Below are 17,648 nucleotides of genomic sequence, written 5' to 3'. Positions count from 1 at the left end.
AACGAAGGAGAGAGGAGGCGAAGAGAGTGGCGGAGATGGGGAGATCCATAAGCTGGATTTGACGTTTGGGTTATGTGGGAGAGAATGGAGAGGGGATGAGAGATGAGTCAATGTGCGTGATCTCATGCATTGGGGGCACATGGCATATAAAGTGAGGAGGCAACGCGAAACTCACCCATCGGAGGGCTATTATTTGGAGATAGATAGGTTGACCGGTTGGAAGATTAACTCAAACAATTTTTACCCCTTCTTTATTTAATAACTGTATAATTTTGAAACTTGTCTAAAAATATCATTAAATAAATGAAAGTGATATATGTCAAATATCCTCGTAAGCTATTCCTTTGGCAAGGTTACTATGGAAGTATGGATGTCTTGTGTCAGTGTGTGAACAAGATTCGTTGCAATACTTTTAAGTTTGTATGGCACAAAGTATAGGAAGGAGAAGAAATCAGACTACTCGAACTTCAAAGCAAGGATTTATCAGTCTTGAATTCCTTGTTTTTATCCCTTTATTCTTTATTTGGACTTTTGCTGTCACCAGACGCCAAACAACTCTAATGCATATTGAGGAAGGGGAAAAAAAGAAAAGAAAAGGAACAAAGGAAACTCAGACGCTGTGAGGCCAAATACCAACAATGATTCACAACTGAGTACCGGTGGAAATCTTGGCGTCCTCAGGTAAGCCAAATTCAGCGGCCTGAATTCCATCACTAACTTGCATCACCAACACTAAAACCTCTATCAATAGCATAATCCACAAAGCTATAAAGAGGTACCACACTTTCACCATACTTCTCAAACCCATCCAATTCCTTCTTGGCCTTTGTCCTTAGCTCCTCTGCCACCTCCATTGCCTTCTCAACCCCATATAATCCCACATAACTCTTCCCCTTCTTCTCTGCCTCTTCCTTTTCCTTGTTCTTCATTTTCTCTTTCAAAACTTCATCTACTACCTGATACAACACCCCAACAGCCCTCCCATACCGCCTCAATCTCTGTATTTCCTCATCTTCAGCACCAGCTAGTAGCCCTCCACATGCTGCTGAGCACTCACCCATTTCCCCAAACTTCTTTTCTTGCACAAACTCAACAGCATTGGGCCCGCCCTCGAGGTCAAGGAACTGCCCAGCGGCCATGCCAGTTGATCCTACTGCTCGGGCAATCTCTGTGATCACTCGAAGGAGACGGGCATCAGGCACAAGGTCAGAAGGTGTGTGGGAGACAATGTGACGAAAGCCAAGGGGGAAGAGGGCATCCCCTGCAAGGATAGCCATGTCAGTACCATAGATTGTGTGGTTTGAGGGCAGTCCTCGGCGTGAAGGGTCATCATCCATACAAGGAAGGTCATCGTGTATCAATGAAGCTGCATGAACCTGTTTACCAACCAAAAGAAATGAATTAAAATTTTCATTAAGTAGGTATATATTACTGTTACGCTGAGAAAGAACAACTATGTAAACTATATGTTGAATATTGCTTCGCTGCTTCTAAGGATTTGTGCCTTGTAAAAAACCCAAAGTCCATAGTTTTGTTGCTTTCATGTACGAAAGGCATTAAGATTGGAATTTAGAGTTCACTGACTCCAAATTTTGAATTACTTCCTTTGATATTGGAATTTAGAATTCACAAATTTAAATGCCTTTCAAGTGGAAATCAAGCACTTAATTCTAGTCAAATCCGATTTAGTCAACAAACAAGGCCTCAGACAAACCCAGCCCGGACAGGGTTTCAAGTAAGATTCCACAATCACAATTAGTTTTTTTATGTAGGTTTCAACAAACAAATACGGCCCGGACAGGGGTTCTAGTAAGGTTTCTTGTACAGATTCTCAAACTAGCTGGTTTTGGTCTTGGCCAAAACATTGATTTCTGGAAAACCAAATGTCATTAGAAAATAGAAAAAAACGAATTGCTAGTTTTTTTTTTCTTAAAAAGAAAAAGAGAAAAAAAACAGAACATAATAAGGCATCCGACTGAGGCAACTATATCCAAATCGGGAAAGTACTTTCTTTGATTCCACAAGCAAAAATCCCGACGCCAATTATCTTTAAGACATGTAAATTAAACGTGGAATGAGAAGAAATATAAAAACGAAACATAAGAGAAAACATAACCATTTCGAGGGCGCAGGCCGTGGGAAATGCGGCGAGGCGGTTACCACCGAAGAGCTCGCAGGCGGCGACGCACATGACCGGTGGGGCCCGCTTTGCCCCCTTGGCCAGCACGGAGTACCGCATGGCCTCGTAGATCTTCTCCGGGTACTGCACTTGAATCGCCTCGTCCAGCTTCTGGTTTATTTCCCCAATTAAGGTTGTCCAGTATCCCTTCAGATCGAACTGGGTCGAAACCGAAGAAGAATAGCAGCGAATTGGGGACGATTTAAGGTTTGTGGGCATTCTTCTAGGCAGGTAGAGATGGGATGCGGATGGTATTAGAGTCGAGAATACCATTGTTTTCTTAGCCTTTTTTTCTCCCTCTTTCACTATCCTTAACAGCTCGTTCTCTGTATCGAAGTATCTTTATCTGTCTATCAATGGGACTCTGCTTCTTCTCCGTGGGATTTGAACGGTGTAAATGTCAGTCAAGTTTGGAGGTTGAGCTACTGCAGTAAAGGCCTGAGAGTGAGTGCTGGCCCACGGACAATTATATCTTGGAACGAGTTGTCATGACTCACGAAAAGGTTTTTTTTTTTTTTTTAATCAAATCATGATCAGTTATAATCAATTATTTTTTATTGTAACGCCAGTTAAATTCAAGTTACATAAAATAAATTTACCAAAAAAAAAAAAAAAAATTACATAAAAAAAAAATTTTATTTATAAGTGGGGTAATAAAGTATTTATTTAATTTGAAATAAAAATTTTAAAATTTTAAATTAAATTTTATCATTTAAATAATGTGTACGTGAGAATGTATACACTGACTTAATAATAAAATAACTTTATATAAAATATAAAATAATTCTATTTAAATATTTTTACACCACACATATTCATGATGCATTATTTGATTTAGATGAATTAATTTAAATTATGAGTTATTTTATTCTCGAGCTCGCATGTGTAACTTACCATCTACATCACTTAAACGATAATATTCAATTTTTAAAATCTAAAATTTAAAATTTATTTTTTAAATTAAATTATATCGTATAAGAAATTTAATAGATGTACTCAACACACCGACTTGAGAATAATATTTTTCTTTAAATTACATATTGTAATTTTATCTTTAAATTTTAATAAATAAATTGAGATTTTATCAATAGCTTTTAAATAATTAATATATGCATACATGGACTATTATATTCATAAGAATTCATATCAAATAATGGATATTGAATTAGGAACATAACCAATGTTTTGAATATCGTATTGGACGCTGTACCGGTCAAGGCACTGGAACGAAATATTTCGGTACCGGTTCTGTTTCGGGATAGCGTTTCAGGATAACATTTCGGGATAGTCAATATATAAATAAATTATATTTCAAAATTATATTCCAAAATAATAGTCTACATATAAATAAATTATATATAAATACATATATATAAATTATAAATAGTCTAATATGAATTGGGGGTAAAAAAATGAGCTTGTAGTTTAAAAAAATTAAAAAAAAAAATGAAAGTCAAAATATCGGCCGGTATAGGACGAAACATAGGTCGAAACGGCCGGTATTTCGGCCGGTATGAAATACAAGTAATACTTGTACCGGCCCAATGGCCGATACGGCAAATACCGGCCGTACCGGCCAGTACGAAACGATTTTCAAAACATTGAACATAACCATCTTCATTTAAAAAAAAAAAGGAACATAACCATCCTTTATCTTCGAAAAATCTAAAATATTATATTTATAAAGTTAAAATGATATTATAAAGAGAATATATATATATATATGTAAAGTTATTTAAGTTTATATGAGTTGGGTCGAAACGTTATCTGGTTTAATATTTTATAATAATTTTATATTTACAAACCACTTATCTAAACAACTCAATTGAAAGCAATTGAATTTAACGGAACACCAATCTCAAATAATTTTCTTATTTATTAAATTGGTTAATAGAGCATTCCTATCTAAATTGCTATTCATAATAACTAACCAAAAGTTAGTTTATTTATTTTAGCTAATGATTTTTTAAACGTAATCTACGATAGCTTATTTATTATTTTTCTATATCATTTAAATGTTTTTTTACTCATTTTTAATATATATATATATATATATATATATATTTGCATCTTTCAACTACCAATAAATTTGTACTATCCCCATATATTTTTTTAATATTCACAATGTCTCTTGTATACTGATACTAATGTGGTTGTAATGTCTCCCTCCACATTTAAATTGTAAAAACTAACCTAGATAAAAAAATAATAGTGAAAAATCATTTAACCTCAAATACTCAAAGTTTTAAAAATATTTTAACTCAAACTATTTCACTACTATTCACAAATTATCTCACTATTATTCATAAACCATCTCAACTCACTATCCAAACTAACCTTAATAAATTGCCCAATTGGGTAAGCAATTGGGTAATTCAACAAATTGAATTGGTTATTTTAATATTGACAAAAAAATATTAATGACTATATATAATGCAATTCAAGCATATAATGTCATGTATAAAATATTATACAGTATAAATTCAATGACTAATATAAATAAAAATATGATATGAATGAACTGGGATGAGTTTGTGTTAGTCCAGGGGTAGCTAGCTGAGACCTAGAGGAAAGGCAGGCTCCTCTTGAGCAAATAGACTCTTTAAGAGGCAGAAGCAGTGATTCTTCCTCACTCGAAATCCTTAGCATTGAGATGTGCAAAAGGATATATAACATGAAAGCTGTGATAAAAATTAAGAACCTAAGCCGTTTGCATTGCGTCAGCTATTTGATTTTGAGTGGAAAAAGAGAACCTAGGGGAGCCTTGCAAATATATAAAAGCAAATAATAATCTTCTCTCTTTTCACCCATCACCGTACCTGATGAAAAGCCATGATCTAATGTCAAAACTTTAAACCATCCTAATTGTATTGCTAAGAATATACAATCTTACACCCCCCCTCAAATATTTGTTATTCTCACTGCCTCATGGCTTCCAGTTCAAGACCAGGTCTACGTACAAACTTCTTTGTTAGTTTCAGTTAAATAAATTGGACTCAATCTCGCTCCGGTGCAGTTCCGGGAACCCTTCTTGCACTGAGGTTCCCAGCATATGACCAAACCCTTTCAAAATCGGCAGCAACCATTTTTTCTGATTGCAGCTCGGTTGGCTCCTTGAGAGTGGTCCTCCTAAGAGAGGAAGAATCTCTCCCAGGGCTTCCCATTACTGGAGTGGAAGAACAGAAGGTTGGAGTTGCAAATGGCGAGCCATATGGGGACTGGTGGATCGAGAAGGGGCTAGGAGACAGTCGTTTCTGAATAGGAAGACCCCCTAGACCTCCCCTGTTGAAGATGGACATCGATTCTTCTGTAGCACATTGCTTGGTCGCATCATCTACATAGAGGACGTCATCTATCCTGGCTATTATGTTAAATGCCAAGCTTTCCATCACCCTTGAGTAGCTTTCAAGAATTGACTGCCCAACATCCTGCCAAAAAAAGAAAACGTTTAAATGACTTGCGTCACTGGAAATTTCCTATGATCTTTGTAAAGAAAAACACTACACGGCCATAGCCATTGTAAAGGCAATTGGGAAGTTTCTTCAACAGACGAAGTGTAGACAAAGGAACTACAGACAAAATTCCCATCCATCACCTAAAACATGCGTACAGACTTGAATGGTTTACCACTAGGACTATAACGAAAGTAGGAGACTTCCTAGACCAAGAAATCCTGTCCCCATCTCTCCCTTTCTGAACAAGATTATGCGTAGATAGTGTTCACTATTGTTGTCTCTCAAACTACTTGCCCGTACAGGGCACAAATGTTGTGAATATGAAATATGCTAGACTATATAGTTGGAAGTATGTACTGGCAGAAGGATGTACCAAGTCTCCAGATAACAATGACCCTAAATTTCCAAGAAGCCCCACATCCCCATTGCACCATTTGAGTTACAACGTATGGACAACCCAACAACAGAGCATATTTCTTGTGAACATGCCAAAAGAGTAGGTCAACACTTTTATGGCATCAGTAAGCAAAGTAATGTGGTTTGTGCTTGTGTTTACCAAAATTTCTAGATTATAAAAAGGTTATGAGAGCATAATACCTTATTGTATTGGATCTTGTTCATATCCAGTGCAGTTTGTGGGAGGCCAGGGAAACGAAGCCTCAAGCTCTGTAAGAGGGTCTCTGCTCTTTGGGCCAAAAAAATATTCTTATCAGCATCAGCTACTAGGCCCTTGACTTTGCCACCCCAAGATGAGCGCCTAGATTTCATGCGATTTTTGTGTTTCCTCTGGTCCTTTTGCTTCCAGAAATGGATTGCTGCCTCTATCCTGTTAGCTATCTCCAGAGTATGATGCTCAGATGAAAGGTCCAAGCAATCAAGTAGACATTCTGATGAGAACTGATCAGCAGTTATGTAGCGATGAATTATTTCACCAAGACATGTTTTTCCACTCTGCAATGGCACTCAAACCACAAAAGGAATAAAAAGATATATTAAGATATATCAGAGACATTGAATATCTGCTGTTCATGCATGCAACGAGTCAGTAATTTCAAAAGATCGAGAGAGATTATGAATGTACAAATGATATGATATGTCAAATCTAATTCAACTGTAAAATAAGATAAAGAAATCATTTAAAATCTTAGAATTCTAGCCATCTATTTTTCATGATGATGAACTTGTAATGCTGTGAAATCACCACTAGTTCCAAAAACTTAAGCTGATGAGAATTTTTATTTTATATCTGAACAATTCCCCTCACGTGTAGGTCAAACTCCCCTTCAATGAGTGGGCTCAACGAGTGAAGTATTCAATTTAATTGAGTGTAGAGTTAAGATTCGAACTCAAGACCTCTGCTCTGATACTATGTGAAATCATCACTTGTCCCAAAGTTTAAGCTGATGAGAAGAGATAGGTTTTTATTTTATATCTTTACAAAAGCTGACTCAGGATACCATGCAAATGCAATATGCCTTTTACTCAGTTAAACTCTAGACCTGTGTAATACCAGTGAAATACGTGCTAGCAAATCTGGTACTAAGCTGTGTCACGTTAACAGCATAAATTCACACCGTGGAAACCCATACCTTGGGTAAAGTCTCCAAGTAAGCACTGGGAATCTCCATCTCAGCTAGCACGCTACTATTAATTGCCAAGGCCGCCTTCAGTATCTGGTTTGCACAATCCCTACACTGTTGCAATCTCTTCCTTGCATCTTCAGACAGCCCACATGGCTGTACTTTTGGACAGGGCAGCCACCACTTCTCTTCCTGCCGAACTGAAGGCCTACCACCACAGGATCTAATAGCATCACAATCATTTGTTTCACCCACAACTATCCCCCTATCAACGTACCAAAATTCGGTATCACAAAACCCATCAAGCATACTAAGCAGCATTGCATCAAGCTTTTTAAGTGCAGGTAGATTCATGTACAAATCCGAGCGTGGCCTTGTCGCCATGACTTCGTATGTGCCTCCACCAGGGAACTGTTGTATTGAAGGCACGAGTTCAACTATGGAATCGCTTATGCATAAGAGCAGCTCCATCTCTCGGCGCCACATTGCCTTCTTCTGCAGCGCCAGTGGCTCTAACCTCCACAATTCACCAAACACAGTAGCTGCCATGACAATCGAAATCAAAGTTTATCACGAATAAAACCAAAAATATTACTAGGGAACAGCTCCAATAATATAATGGAAGTGGAGGCAGCAGACATACCAGAGAGATTGGTAATGGCATTTGAGATTGCGAGGGCAGTGCACACCCCTTTCCCTCCTCCAGACATATCTTCTCCGAGAAGAAGCTTCGCAAATCTCTCCTTCATCATCTCAACCTCTGTTCAAAAAAATGAAAAAAATGAAAGAAAATCAATATATTTTAAGTCCTAAAAGTATATAGACTTGGGTCTCAAATTACCCATACACGGTATAATCCCTACTTGGTCATAGAGAAACTGGAGCAAACTCGGTATAAAAGAAAACAAAACACAGAAACGAATTTGAAACCACATTTTCCATAATTTTTTCTCACTTAACAGTGGATCCGCAAAAATATATATATTGAATTTCTTCTTGATTTAGGAACCAAACAGAAGCTTAAGAAAGCGATAACTAAAAACTACTCAAATAATTAAACTAAGTAAAAAATTAAGCACAAATAAGTCATTCAATGTCTCAGTCTAGTACCGAATTAAGAGTCAAAATGTGCAAAAATTACCAACAGTACTGCAACATAAATAAAGTACCTGAAAAATCAGTTTCCCGTTTCTCAGGCTTCTGATCCCAAAACACCACATCCTTGCCTCCAATCACAGGCAGCATCATCGGCGCCGTGAAGCCGAAATTCCCGGCAGCGGGACGGGGGGAAGAAGTCATGGAGCTGGAAGCACCGACCTCAGCGTCGAACCGCCGAGACGAGAAGCTACTGCAGCTCTCGGACTCGCTGACGTCAGCGCTCAAGCTGTAACTCCCGCATCGCTCGCTCTGCTCCTGGTCGGAGCCGTACCTGTCCTCTTCTTCCTCCGACACGCTCCCCATTTGGACTACGGAGATCGGACGCTCACCACGTACGGATGTGAAGCAGTCAGGCGCACATATACTAAGATGGGAAGCAGCGTAGCCGATTAAGAGAAAACCAAACGAAACCTCCAAAGAAAAGAGTGGCGTAGTTAGAAGTGGGGAGGCGAAGAAGACGATGACGATGATAATTGAGGAAGAGGAAAAGGAAAAGGCAGCAGATAATAAAGCTCTCCCAAGAGGTTTACTCCCAACGTACTCTTTCTCTGTCTTTTTCCCCTCTCTCTCTATTAAATTAATTTTCTCTCTCTATTTCTCCCTCAAATGCTACTACGGCATGTTACTGCACTGCAAATGCTGTCGCCAGTAGTTTTTTTTCCTTTTTTTTAGTTTTTTTCACGAGTACTGTTTTTCTTTTGATTATTTTGAGATTTCTCGTAATAAGATTTAAAATAAATAAAATTTTATTAATTTTATGTCAAATTGAACAAGAAAGCAATTCAAATATTCTATATCAAATAGACACTACTTACGCCCGCAAATTATATTAATAATACGTTGAATATATCAAGTTCTAAAAGTTTTGTCATTTCTTTGTTAATGTAACACTTCACTCAACAGAGTATCTCTAATGGATTTTGTAAAATTTATTTTTATGTAAAATTTAAAAAAAAAGTAGTTTAAAAATATTTCTAATGGATCATTTATTTTTAAATTTATTTTACATTTTATTATAGTATTCAGTTACATTTAGCATGAACGATTTGTGAATAAAACCTTTTTAATTGCAACAATGTCGATTAACACGATTATTTAAACCTGGGCGGTTCTACAGCTATCATGGGAGCTCCCAGGGAGCCGCTAGTGTATTTTAAGTATTTTTTTGTTTTTTGTTTTTATATATATTTTTTAAACACTTTTATATATTTTTTTACAAAAATAAATTTATAACATCTTCAAAAAATATTTTTTTAATCAAGAAGTAAAAACAAAATAAAGAAAAAAAATCTAGAAGGAGCCCCAACGAAAAGACTAGCATTTTCCTACTAACTATTCACGTGGGTCCCTCAAGTCGGCTTGCATGTAAAGAGGAAAATGCTGTACCGATTAGATTCACATATGAGTTGAGATATTATCTGCATTCATGCGCCCTATAATTCTAGTGAGAAAATTACCATGTATTAGCATTTCTATAGAGGAAAATGCTAATTTTTTCACTAGAATTATTTATTTATTTTAATTTAATGATTAAAATAACTGTGGATCGGCGCTTGTCGAGTGTGGGGGACCACAAAGGAGTTTCATGCGCCCTATAAAACCATTGCCGCTAAATTATAGATAGACTGCTCGGGCGTATCACAATTTAATTTAATTTAATGTGGACAAGTAAATTTTATTATTAAATAAATCCTTCCCTTTTTTGAAAAATAGGATAATTTAATATATACAAATTTATAATAAATGATTATTAATAAGAGCCGCAATGTGCAAATTCTTTTTTTTATAATAACCTATAAATTCTTTTAAAAAAAATTTTTTACTTATCATTTTTTACACCACATATCAACATGTAATTTATCAGTTTTGTCATTTTATTTAAATACACATATTGATGTATAAATATATGTATTTAAATAGAAAGATAAAAATAACAAATTATATTTTAATACATGGTGTGAGAATGATAAGTAACATTTCTCTTTAAAAAATGAGATCTATAATATAATTATAAATAAGTTTATAAATAAAATAATTGAACCACAAAAAAATATCTAAGTAAACTCAAAAATGTATATATAATGATGTCCTAGAGTGTAAAATTATTTTTATTATAAAATAAATTTAATAGATCACATGAAATTATATTAATTTATTATTATTATATTAATTTACTTGCATAAATACAGATAAAACTAAAATTTAATTTTGAATAGTCATACATTATTATTATTATTATAAGGGTATTTTTGTAAAATGATATTAATTTTATATGATATTTACAAAAATAGTCATATTTTTAAAATATTATTACGTGAAGTGTTGTATAATTTTTCTTTTAAAAATAATACCGGTTGCTGATTAAGATGCATAATGCAATTAACACCGTTGACGTGACTGGCTATAGTCAAAGGTTGCTTAAACTTCCGTGATTAGGTTTTTGGGATGCTAACTGTTATAATAGTTCGTTACATTAATTGTAGCAAAACTTTAAGAAGGTAGACCACCCTAATAAAGGCAGGGTTGTAACTACTATCTCCTATGTTTAATACGTTTTCGCTTGGACAAGTACTTTCTTTCTGTAAATTTAATACGTATTTAGCTTTTTATTTTAATAATAACTATTACTGTTCATGTGAGCAACTTTTTTTTTTTTTCAGCCCGAGATTCCAATAACTGGGTTACACTGGTGGTTATTGGTCCAAATTTGATTTGGATATTAAAAGTGTTATATCTCATTTTATCATTAAAATTTTTTTATAAAATATAATAAAAAAATTAAAATTTTTAAATTTTAAACAAGAATAATTTAAAAAAATAATATACTAACAATATTGTATTCAATTTTTAATATTTTATCTAAATTCATCTCATTTCAATTCATTATTCAAATAACACCTAAATCTTTTTAATTAATAAATATTTGAATAATGAGTTGAGATTAAAGTTGAATAAAATATTATTAGAATGTTATTTTTAGTATTATTATTATTTTAAAATTTAAAAAATTTAATTATATATTATATTTTATATAAAAAAAATTAAAAAATTATAATGATTAGATAACATAAATTAAGATGAATTGAAAAGACTTTTGTATCCCAACCGGAGGTGAGTATAACCGGGTACGGTACAATACTCATATTTAAACCCGGAACCGGTTTTTACCCAGGGCATTCACAGATTCCTCGCACCCAAACCTATCTTTCCCAAAGTTCGAACCCTGATAAAACCCTAATATCTCTATCTCACAGATTACACGCTTTTCATTGCTGTTTGATTTCAGTTTGGTAGAACTTAATTTGTTTGTTTTTTTTTTCTTTCGTGGAAAACGAAAAGCAAAAAACCATCGGACCTCACTTTGTTAAGTAAGCGTCGGCTCTCTAGGGCTGGGGCTTCTCGTCGCTGAGGCCACCTCGCACCCTTTCCTCTTTGCCTTATTATCCGAGATTCTCGCCGTTACCTCCGTCATCAGGGTTCGTTTTCCGCTATTTGTTCTGTTTATTTTTTTGATTTCAATAGTAAGATAATAATAACGAATAATAAATTTTAGGTCGTGGTCAAAATCGTTTCTTAATCGATTGGACGGAAGAAACTTTATGAAAACAATAATGTTTTATTAACTGTAATATTTACGACAGTCTTAAATAGTGTAACATTGCAGAAGTAAGTAAATGTGGATAATGTAATAATTTTGTGATGAATAATGATCTGCTCCTTTGGTTATTGACCAATAACCTCTGTTGCTGGATAGGTTAATAGGGGTTGCTGCTGCTTGAAAAGGCTATATGTATGTGTATTACGTGTTGCAGTGGATGAGCTGCACAGAACTTGATTGCAGCTTTATTGGATGGCAACAAATGTGATTAATTTGGTGTACTACGCTTAAAGTGAAGCATGCAGCTTGCTTTTAATAGATTTATGGGTATGATTCACTCTTCCTATCTATTATTGTTAGGGTTTTACTGGGCTGGATAAAATTTTGTACGTTTCATGGTTTTAGGCAGAATTCATGTTTTCCTTCTCTTTTACAAGCATGGTTCTCTGCAAAAACTGATCAATAAGGTTCGACTCTGTTTTAACTTTATGTTCCCATGGCATACTGTTCACGAATCACAACATCTCCTAACTATTTTTGATTCTTTGACACTATTAACCTCCAGTTATTCATAGAAGACAAGACAGTACTATTTTAAACTTTTATGGCTAAGCAATCAGCTGCTGTTGGGTTTTTCATCACTTTCTTTAATTTCCTATTTTTGTAACTGGTTTTAATAAATCATGCATTTGCAGATTGCCAATGAGAGTGATCACAATATGTTGAATGTTCTAACCATCTTGAAACCTCATTTGATGTTGTCTTTTGATATTGTATTTATCTTCATGCCACAATGGAATTGCTATTTTTCTTTTTTTCTCAATCAGTTCAGCTAGATTATGTTAGTAACAAAATCCCAAGAGGTTTTACTTTTACCACATAAAAGATCTTTGTTTTCCTAAATCATAAGTTAATCTGCAGAACTTCAAACTAGAGGTACATGACCTCTTATGTAGATCATGTTTTGCTACACATTTTAAACTAGAGGTAATATATTCATTCGAAAAAACTCGTTCTGTAATAACGATTATTTTCTTATTTTGTAATAGGAGTTCTTAATCGATCAAACCATACACAAAATTACATCAACGACCAACATTGCTCTAAAAAGCATAAGATCATGAAAAAAAGAAAAGAAAAACATTTGATTTAATGCAATGAAATTGCTTATTTGATCAGGAGGCCTCGGGCCCTCGATGACTAGTGGTTAGGGTACGTACTACGCTTGAGCCAATTGAGAAAAGTTGATAGGGGCTACAAATCTTGTGGGACCGCTGAAGAGAGTTACTGCTGCTAGCTGAGCAGCAGACTCTGTTGGGTGGAACAAATCCCAGAACAAGTAATTATTGCGACTCGGACAAAGATTTGCATTTGGATTGCAATTGGATTCTGCATTGAGCCTCCCAACTCCACAACATGCAATCTTCACGTTCGTAAAATCTGAAAAAAAAAACGTTATCTACATCAGACTAAATTATGGCCCAATAGTACTTAATTTGGCACGTACGCGCATTAGGAGATCATATATATATAGAGTGAAATTGTAGCTAGCTTACTGTATGGAAGTGGGTTGTCTATGACATTAATTGTCATCTCGTAGGCGTTTCCAAGTGAGTACTTCATGCCTTGATATTCTTCGTTGAGCCTGCACAAGATTGACTTTATCTTTGTGTGAAAAGCTCTTGCGTGGTCGTTCAGCTCCTCCAAACAACCCCCGTTAGGACTATTGAGCCTCTGAGATGGACAACAGCCAATTGACGGGACGCTTATAATCCCAAACTTCCTAGCTCCCAGTTCGAGTAGAGCCTGCATGTACAAACATGGTATCAGTATCCGATGTGATCAGCTGATCATCATCTGCCAGCTATCTTGATATCTTATTTGTTTATTTATTTATAATTACTAATTTATAAATATATATATTTTAATAAAATAATATAATTACGTTAATTAGTTATAAAACGAGTTATAAAATATAAAGAAAAATTCTTCTTGCAAACGAGTTCGCGCACATATACTAATATGTAAGGCGTCCATTTAATGAAATGCGGTGTGAATTGAAGATTTAAATAATTTTTACTAGACGATCTTTTCTTCTCTCAAAATATTTTCCTTATTTTTGAGTAAAAAAAATCATGTTAGCGTTGGTACGTGGCTTAGTGTGTCAAACTGTATATACCTATAAGGCTCTAAAATAAAATTTGAAAAAAAAAAAAAAAAGAGGAGAGTGACGTACGTACCTTTAATTGGTTCTCGTAAGCGAATCCTAAATTGGCGAAGAAGCGTTCCTTTGATAAATTATTGTTGGAACGGTAATATTCAAAGATATCATTGCTGCCAATACTAATGAAGAACAAAGACTTGGAAAGAAACCTTAAGGTTGGTAAGGGACCCATTGCAGCCACAAGAGAGCTGCGAACAATCTCAAACTGCGCTATTTGCCCTGCCATTGGAATCACATTCTGTTTCCCGCCGTTTGGTGAATCAGACTGAGCAGAAAGTAAAAGTATAATTAGATCATGTCATCAATCTGATGCTTATAAAAAGATCATTGCAGTTTATATAGTCATGAACGAATGTTAATAAATTTAATTTCTATAGAGAGAGAGAAGGGCCCTCACCGGTAATTGTCCTGTCAGACGAAAAATGCCGGACCCTCCAGAGGCGAAGTTTATACCCTTCAAGGCTTGCCTCGTTAGACTATAACGTGAGTAATTTACAGTTGAAAGATATGGTGGTGGACTTTTCTCGTAACCCAGCAGCTTGGCTGATCATGAGTATCATGATGTACCGGTTCAGGTTGAGAAACCATCATCATAATAATAATTATAATAATAATAATGGAAAAAAAATAAGGTATTAATTATGTCATTCTTGGCCACCTGAGATTTCGATCATTAGTAGCAAATGCATGCATTTGGTGGGAAATGTAAAATAGAAGATTGAACAACGTACTCAGCATGCATGTGTTAGAACTATACTGACCTAGAAAATCAGCACTGTTTAGGCCATTGCTAAACCTTCCAGTGGGTATAGAGAAAGCAAAATCAACGCCATTGAAAGGGAAGTCAGCCCTTGCCTGGCTGCCTGGCAAGAAATTGTTGGTCCCAACATCTGCTGTCGAGTCCCCAAGTATAAAAACAGCAGGCCTGCCTGCATCTGCATTAACGTTAAGGATAATCGTCGCCAAGGATAAGAGTAGAATGGCAAAGCTTATCTCTGCCATGATCAGGAAGAACTGACCAGAAAGGAAACTTTCTCTATTTTTTTAGGACTGTACGTTTCAATAATGCTTGAAACTTCACTGATGAAATATTAAGATCTTTCTAGGGTTTATATAAAGAGATGTTGCAGAAAGTTACAATAATGTGAGTGCTCGGTAAAGGGGTCGTTTTCCTTCAGCAAGAATGCATACATGCAAAAGAACAAAGCCATTGTTTGGATGGGCGGATTGTCCAAGAGCTTTAGTACTTAAGGCCGGGTTGACCCGGAGAATCGACCAAAATCAGTGATTACAATGAGCAAACCACTTTAATTCTTGTCGCTATAAACAACGTGAAAATATGCCAACTTTGCCTAGTTTAATGTGTTTGACTGGATTTGGCTTTGTGAAACAAAGAAAGCTACGAGAACAAAATGCATGAGTTTGAATTATAAGTCAGATATTGTAGTACCATATATGGATAAAGATGCAGTACTAACGATAAGAAATTTCTACCGATCGATGGCGATCTTTTCATGTATTGCTGTCAATATTTCTGCGTAATTTATCATTTCTGGTTTAATTTAGAACTTGAAATTATCATCATTATTTGGTGGTGGTGACATGTAAAAGCCAAATTCCCTGTCATAACAAAAAGCATGCAGACATTTGATCAGCTTTTAATTTTGACTTCCAAGCGTAGAAGCTGTCAAAGTAATACAAGGGTAAATCCCAAGATCGAATTCACAGGGACAATGAGAATTTAGCAAACATTTCATTTTCGCAAGACCACATATTACCGTTTGGAGTGACACGAAAGTTTAAATTGATAAGAAAAGAGTAAACTAAATTTCTAAACTTAACCACTAACAATATTGACACCTAAATGTGGCTATTTACTAAGGGAGTGTAGAATGAATTATGAATGAAATTGTCGGGACGTTCAAGCATAAGTAAAGCTAAAAATAAAAGAGAATCTATTTTTTCTAAAATTGCTAAGATTAAAGAGATTTAAAGAAATCGTGTGGAAGTTGACTTAAACTTGTAAAAAACAATTAAACAAACACTTGGGATGCAATTTTTGCCCACTAATTTGGTGATGGATTTACTTCTCTTTTCATTTTCTCTCAACCATTCTCTCATTCCTAGAAATCATAGTCGGATAATATAGCAATGAACCACAATTTTATTTTAATAAAACTACTTGATAAATTATATAACAATCATAGAAAAATGAAAGAAAAACATTAAAGTCATGTTACTTGTTCAAGTATCAATTGTGCCTTTACGTCTACAATTGATCTAAACCAAGAACAAGGAACTCTAATATTTTCTAGCTGCACATTGAGATATAATCCATCAAGTTAATCATCAAAAGCACTAAATATTGAAGTAAATCCAATCCTAAATAGTCATGGGTTACTCATTGAATCCCAAGCTAAAAATCTAGCCTATCATCTCTAGATTAACAAAATGCTCAAGAAAATTAAAATCTAACATCATCATGTACTGTTTCAAATGAAAGTTACTGAATAAAAATATACTGTATCATTCAGATATGCTGAAATTCGAAACTGAGAAGAATAAAAACTGACGGAAAATAAAATGAAATAGCAGTGTTTGCTGAAACCCAAATGTCGAAGAAGAAGAATCAGCAGAAGGAAAATAAAAAACGAAAGAAAAAAAAATACTCCCAGTAAACATGCGGAAGAAGAAAAAAAAGATGAGAACTGAAAACTCCAAAAAAAAACTGTCGGCGCACGAAATTCCTTTACTTTTTATACCCTCTGTTTTGCATTTTATGCCTCCAAATCATGCGTTTCGTCTCTCTGCAGTGTGCACGCCTCAGCCCCTGCGTTTCACGTCTGCATCTCCTGCGTTTTGAACCGGTGCTGTGAGTGCGTGAGTGGTTCTGCGTGAGCTCGTCTCCATCGCGTGAGTGCCCGCGTGTGTGTGCGTCCGCGTTTCGCGTCTCGCCCAGCTCTCGTTCCAATTCGTCCGCGTTTCACGTCCGCAGCCCAGCGTTTCGAGCTGTCCAATTTCGTGCGTTTTGACGTGCGGTCTAGGTTCGCGTTTCATCTCCATTTCCTGCATTTTGCGTCTCGCCCAATCCGCGTTCCACTTCGTCCCTGCTGCTATGCGTGAACTGGTCTTCGTGCGAGCTGCTTGCAGTGAGGCAGTTGCTGCTCGTCCCGCAGTGAGGCCCTGCATTACAACTCTTTTTGAGTGTAAAATATCATAACTTTACATAGAGTCAAGTACTAAAAATCAATACATAATTAAGTGCTTAATTCATTTTTTGTTAAATAATTCATTCACTTAAGCAGCTTTATCATGTAATTTTTATCACTTTATCAACGTTGCCGGAGGCCAGCCGGTTGTCTTTTGTCCCTCTTGGGGCCGGTTAGTACTCTTGAAGTTACCAATGATAGCCGGATGATAAAACTAAGAAATCAGTGAAAGACAGGAGAAAGAG

At 35.4% G+C, this 17,648-nt stretch overlaps 3 protein-coding genes across 3 annotated transcripts; all 3 read right to left on the bottom strand.

Moving 5' to 3' along the window:
• Positions 1-437: 437 nt before the first annotated feature.
• On the bottom strand, positions 438-2,624 carry LOC109006634 (heterodimeric geranylgeranyl pyrophosphate synthase small subunit, chloroplastic-like). The gene is made up of 2 exons (XM_018985982.2): positions 2,117-2,624; positions 438-1,376 (listed from the first exon to the last, which is right to left on the bottom strand). Exons 1-2 carry the CDS (start codon positions 2,450-2,452, stop codon positions 714-716), a joined length of 999 nt encoding a protein of 332 aa, XP_018841527.1. The 5' UTR covers positions 2,453-2,624; the 3' UTR covers positions 438-713.
• A 2,330-nt stretch (positions 2,625-4,954) lies between these two features.
• LOC109006633 (rop guanine nucleotide exchange factor 1-like) lies at positions 4,955-8,945 on the bottom strand. The gene is made up of 5 exons (XM_018985981.2): positions 8,384-8,945; positions 7,858-7,974; positions 7,224-7,756; positions 6,232-6,585; positions 4,955-5,607 (listed from the first exon to the last, which is right to left on the bottom strand). Exons 1-5 carry the CDS (start codon positions 8,673-8,675, stop codon positions 5,176-5,178), a joined length of 1,728 nt encoding a protein of 575 aa, XP_018841526.1. The 5' UTR covers positions 8,676-8,945; the 3' UTR covers positions 4,955-5,175.
• A 4,244-nt stretch (positions 8,946-13,189) lies between these two features.
• Positions 13,190-15,196, bottom strand: LOC109006482 (GDSL esterase/lipase At5g55050-like). The gene is made up of 5 exons (XM_018985772.1): positions 14,956-15,196; positions 14,592-14,737; positions 14,211-14,459; positions 13,527-13,776; positions 13,190-13,410 (listed from the first exon to the last, which is right to left on the bottom strand). The coding sequence occupies exons 1-5, from the start codon at positions 15,194-15,196 to the stop codon at positions 13,190-13,192; spliced, it is 1,107 nt and encodes a 368-aa protein (XP_018841317.1).
• Between the last annotated feature and the right edge of the window lie 2,452 nt (positions 15,197-17,648).

The sequence above is a fragment of the Juglans regia genome, chromosome 16, assembly GCF_001411555.2.
Source record: "Juglans regia cultivar Chandler chromosome 16, Walnut 2.0, whole genome shotgun sequence".
Taxonomy (NCBI): domain Eukaryota; kingdom Viridiplantae; phylum Streptophyta; class Magnoliopsida; order Fagales; family Juglandaceae; genus Juglans; species Juglans regia.
This window is presented reverse-complemented; position numbering and strand designations above follow the sequence as displayed.

What these genes read in the sequence shown, in the direction of transcription:
- LOC109006634 (XM_018985982.2), bottom strand. Translation starts at nt 2,452, where the DNA reads ATGGTATTCTCGACTCTAATACCATCCGCATCCCATCTCTACCTGCCT. An exon ending in CGGCCTGCGCCCTCGAAATG is followed by an intron (nt 1,377 to 2,116) that starts GTTATGTTTTCT and finishes GTTGGTAAACAG; the next exon opens with GTTCATGCAGCTTCATTGAT.
- LOC109006633 (XM_018985981.2), bottom strand. Translation starts at nt 8,675, where the DNA reads ATGGGGAGCGTGTCGGAGGAAGAAGAGGACAGGTACGGCTCCGACCAG. An exon ending in TGCCATTACCAATCTCTCTG is followed by an intron (nt 7,757 to 7,857) that starts GTATGTCTGCTG and finishes TTGTCATGGCAG; the next exon opens with CTACTGTGTTTGGTGAATTG. An exon ending in ACTTGGAGACTTTACCCAAG is followed by an intron (nt 6,586 to 7,223) that starts GTATGGGTTTCC and finishes GTGCCATTGCAG; the next exon opens with AGTGGAAAAACATGTCTTGG.
- LOC109006482 (XM_018985772.1), bottom strand. Translation starts at nt 15,196, where the DNA reads ATGGCAGAGATAAGCTTTGCCATTCTACTCTTATCCTTGGCGACGATT. An exon ending in AAACAGTGCTGATTTTCTAG is followed by an intron (nt 14,738 to 14,955) that starts GTCAGTATAGTT and finishes ACTCATGATCAG; the next exon opens with CCAAGCTGCTGGGTTACGAG. An exon ending in AGACAACCCACTTCCATACA is followed by an intron (nt 13,411 to 13,526) that starts GTAAGCTAGCTA and finishes TTTTTTTTTCAG; the next exon opens with ATTTTACGAACGTGAAGATT.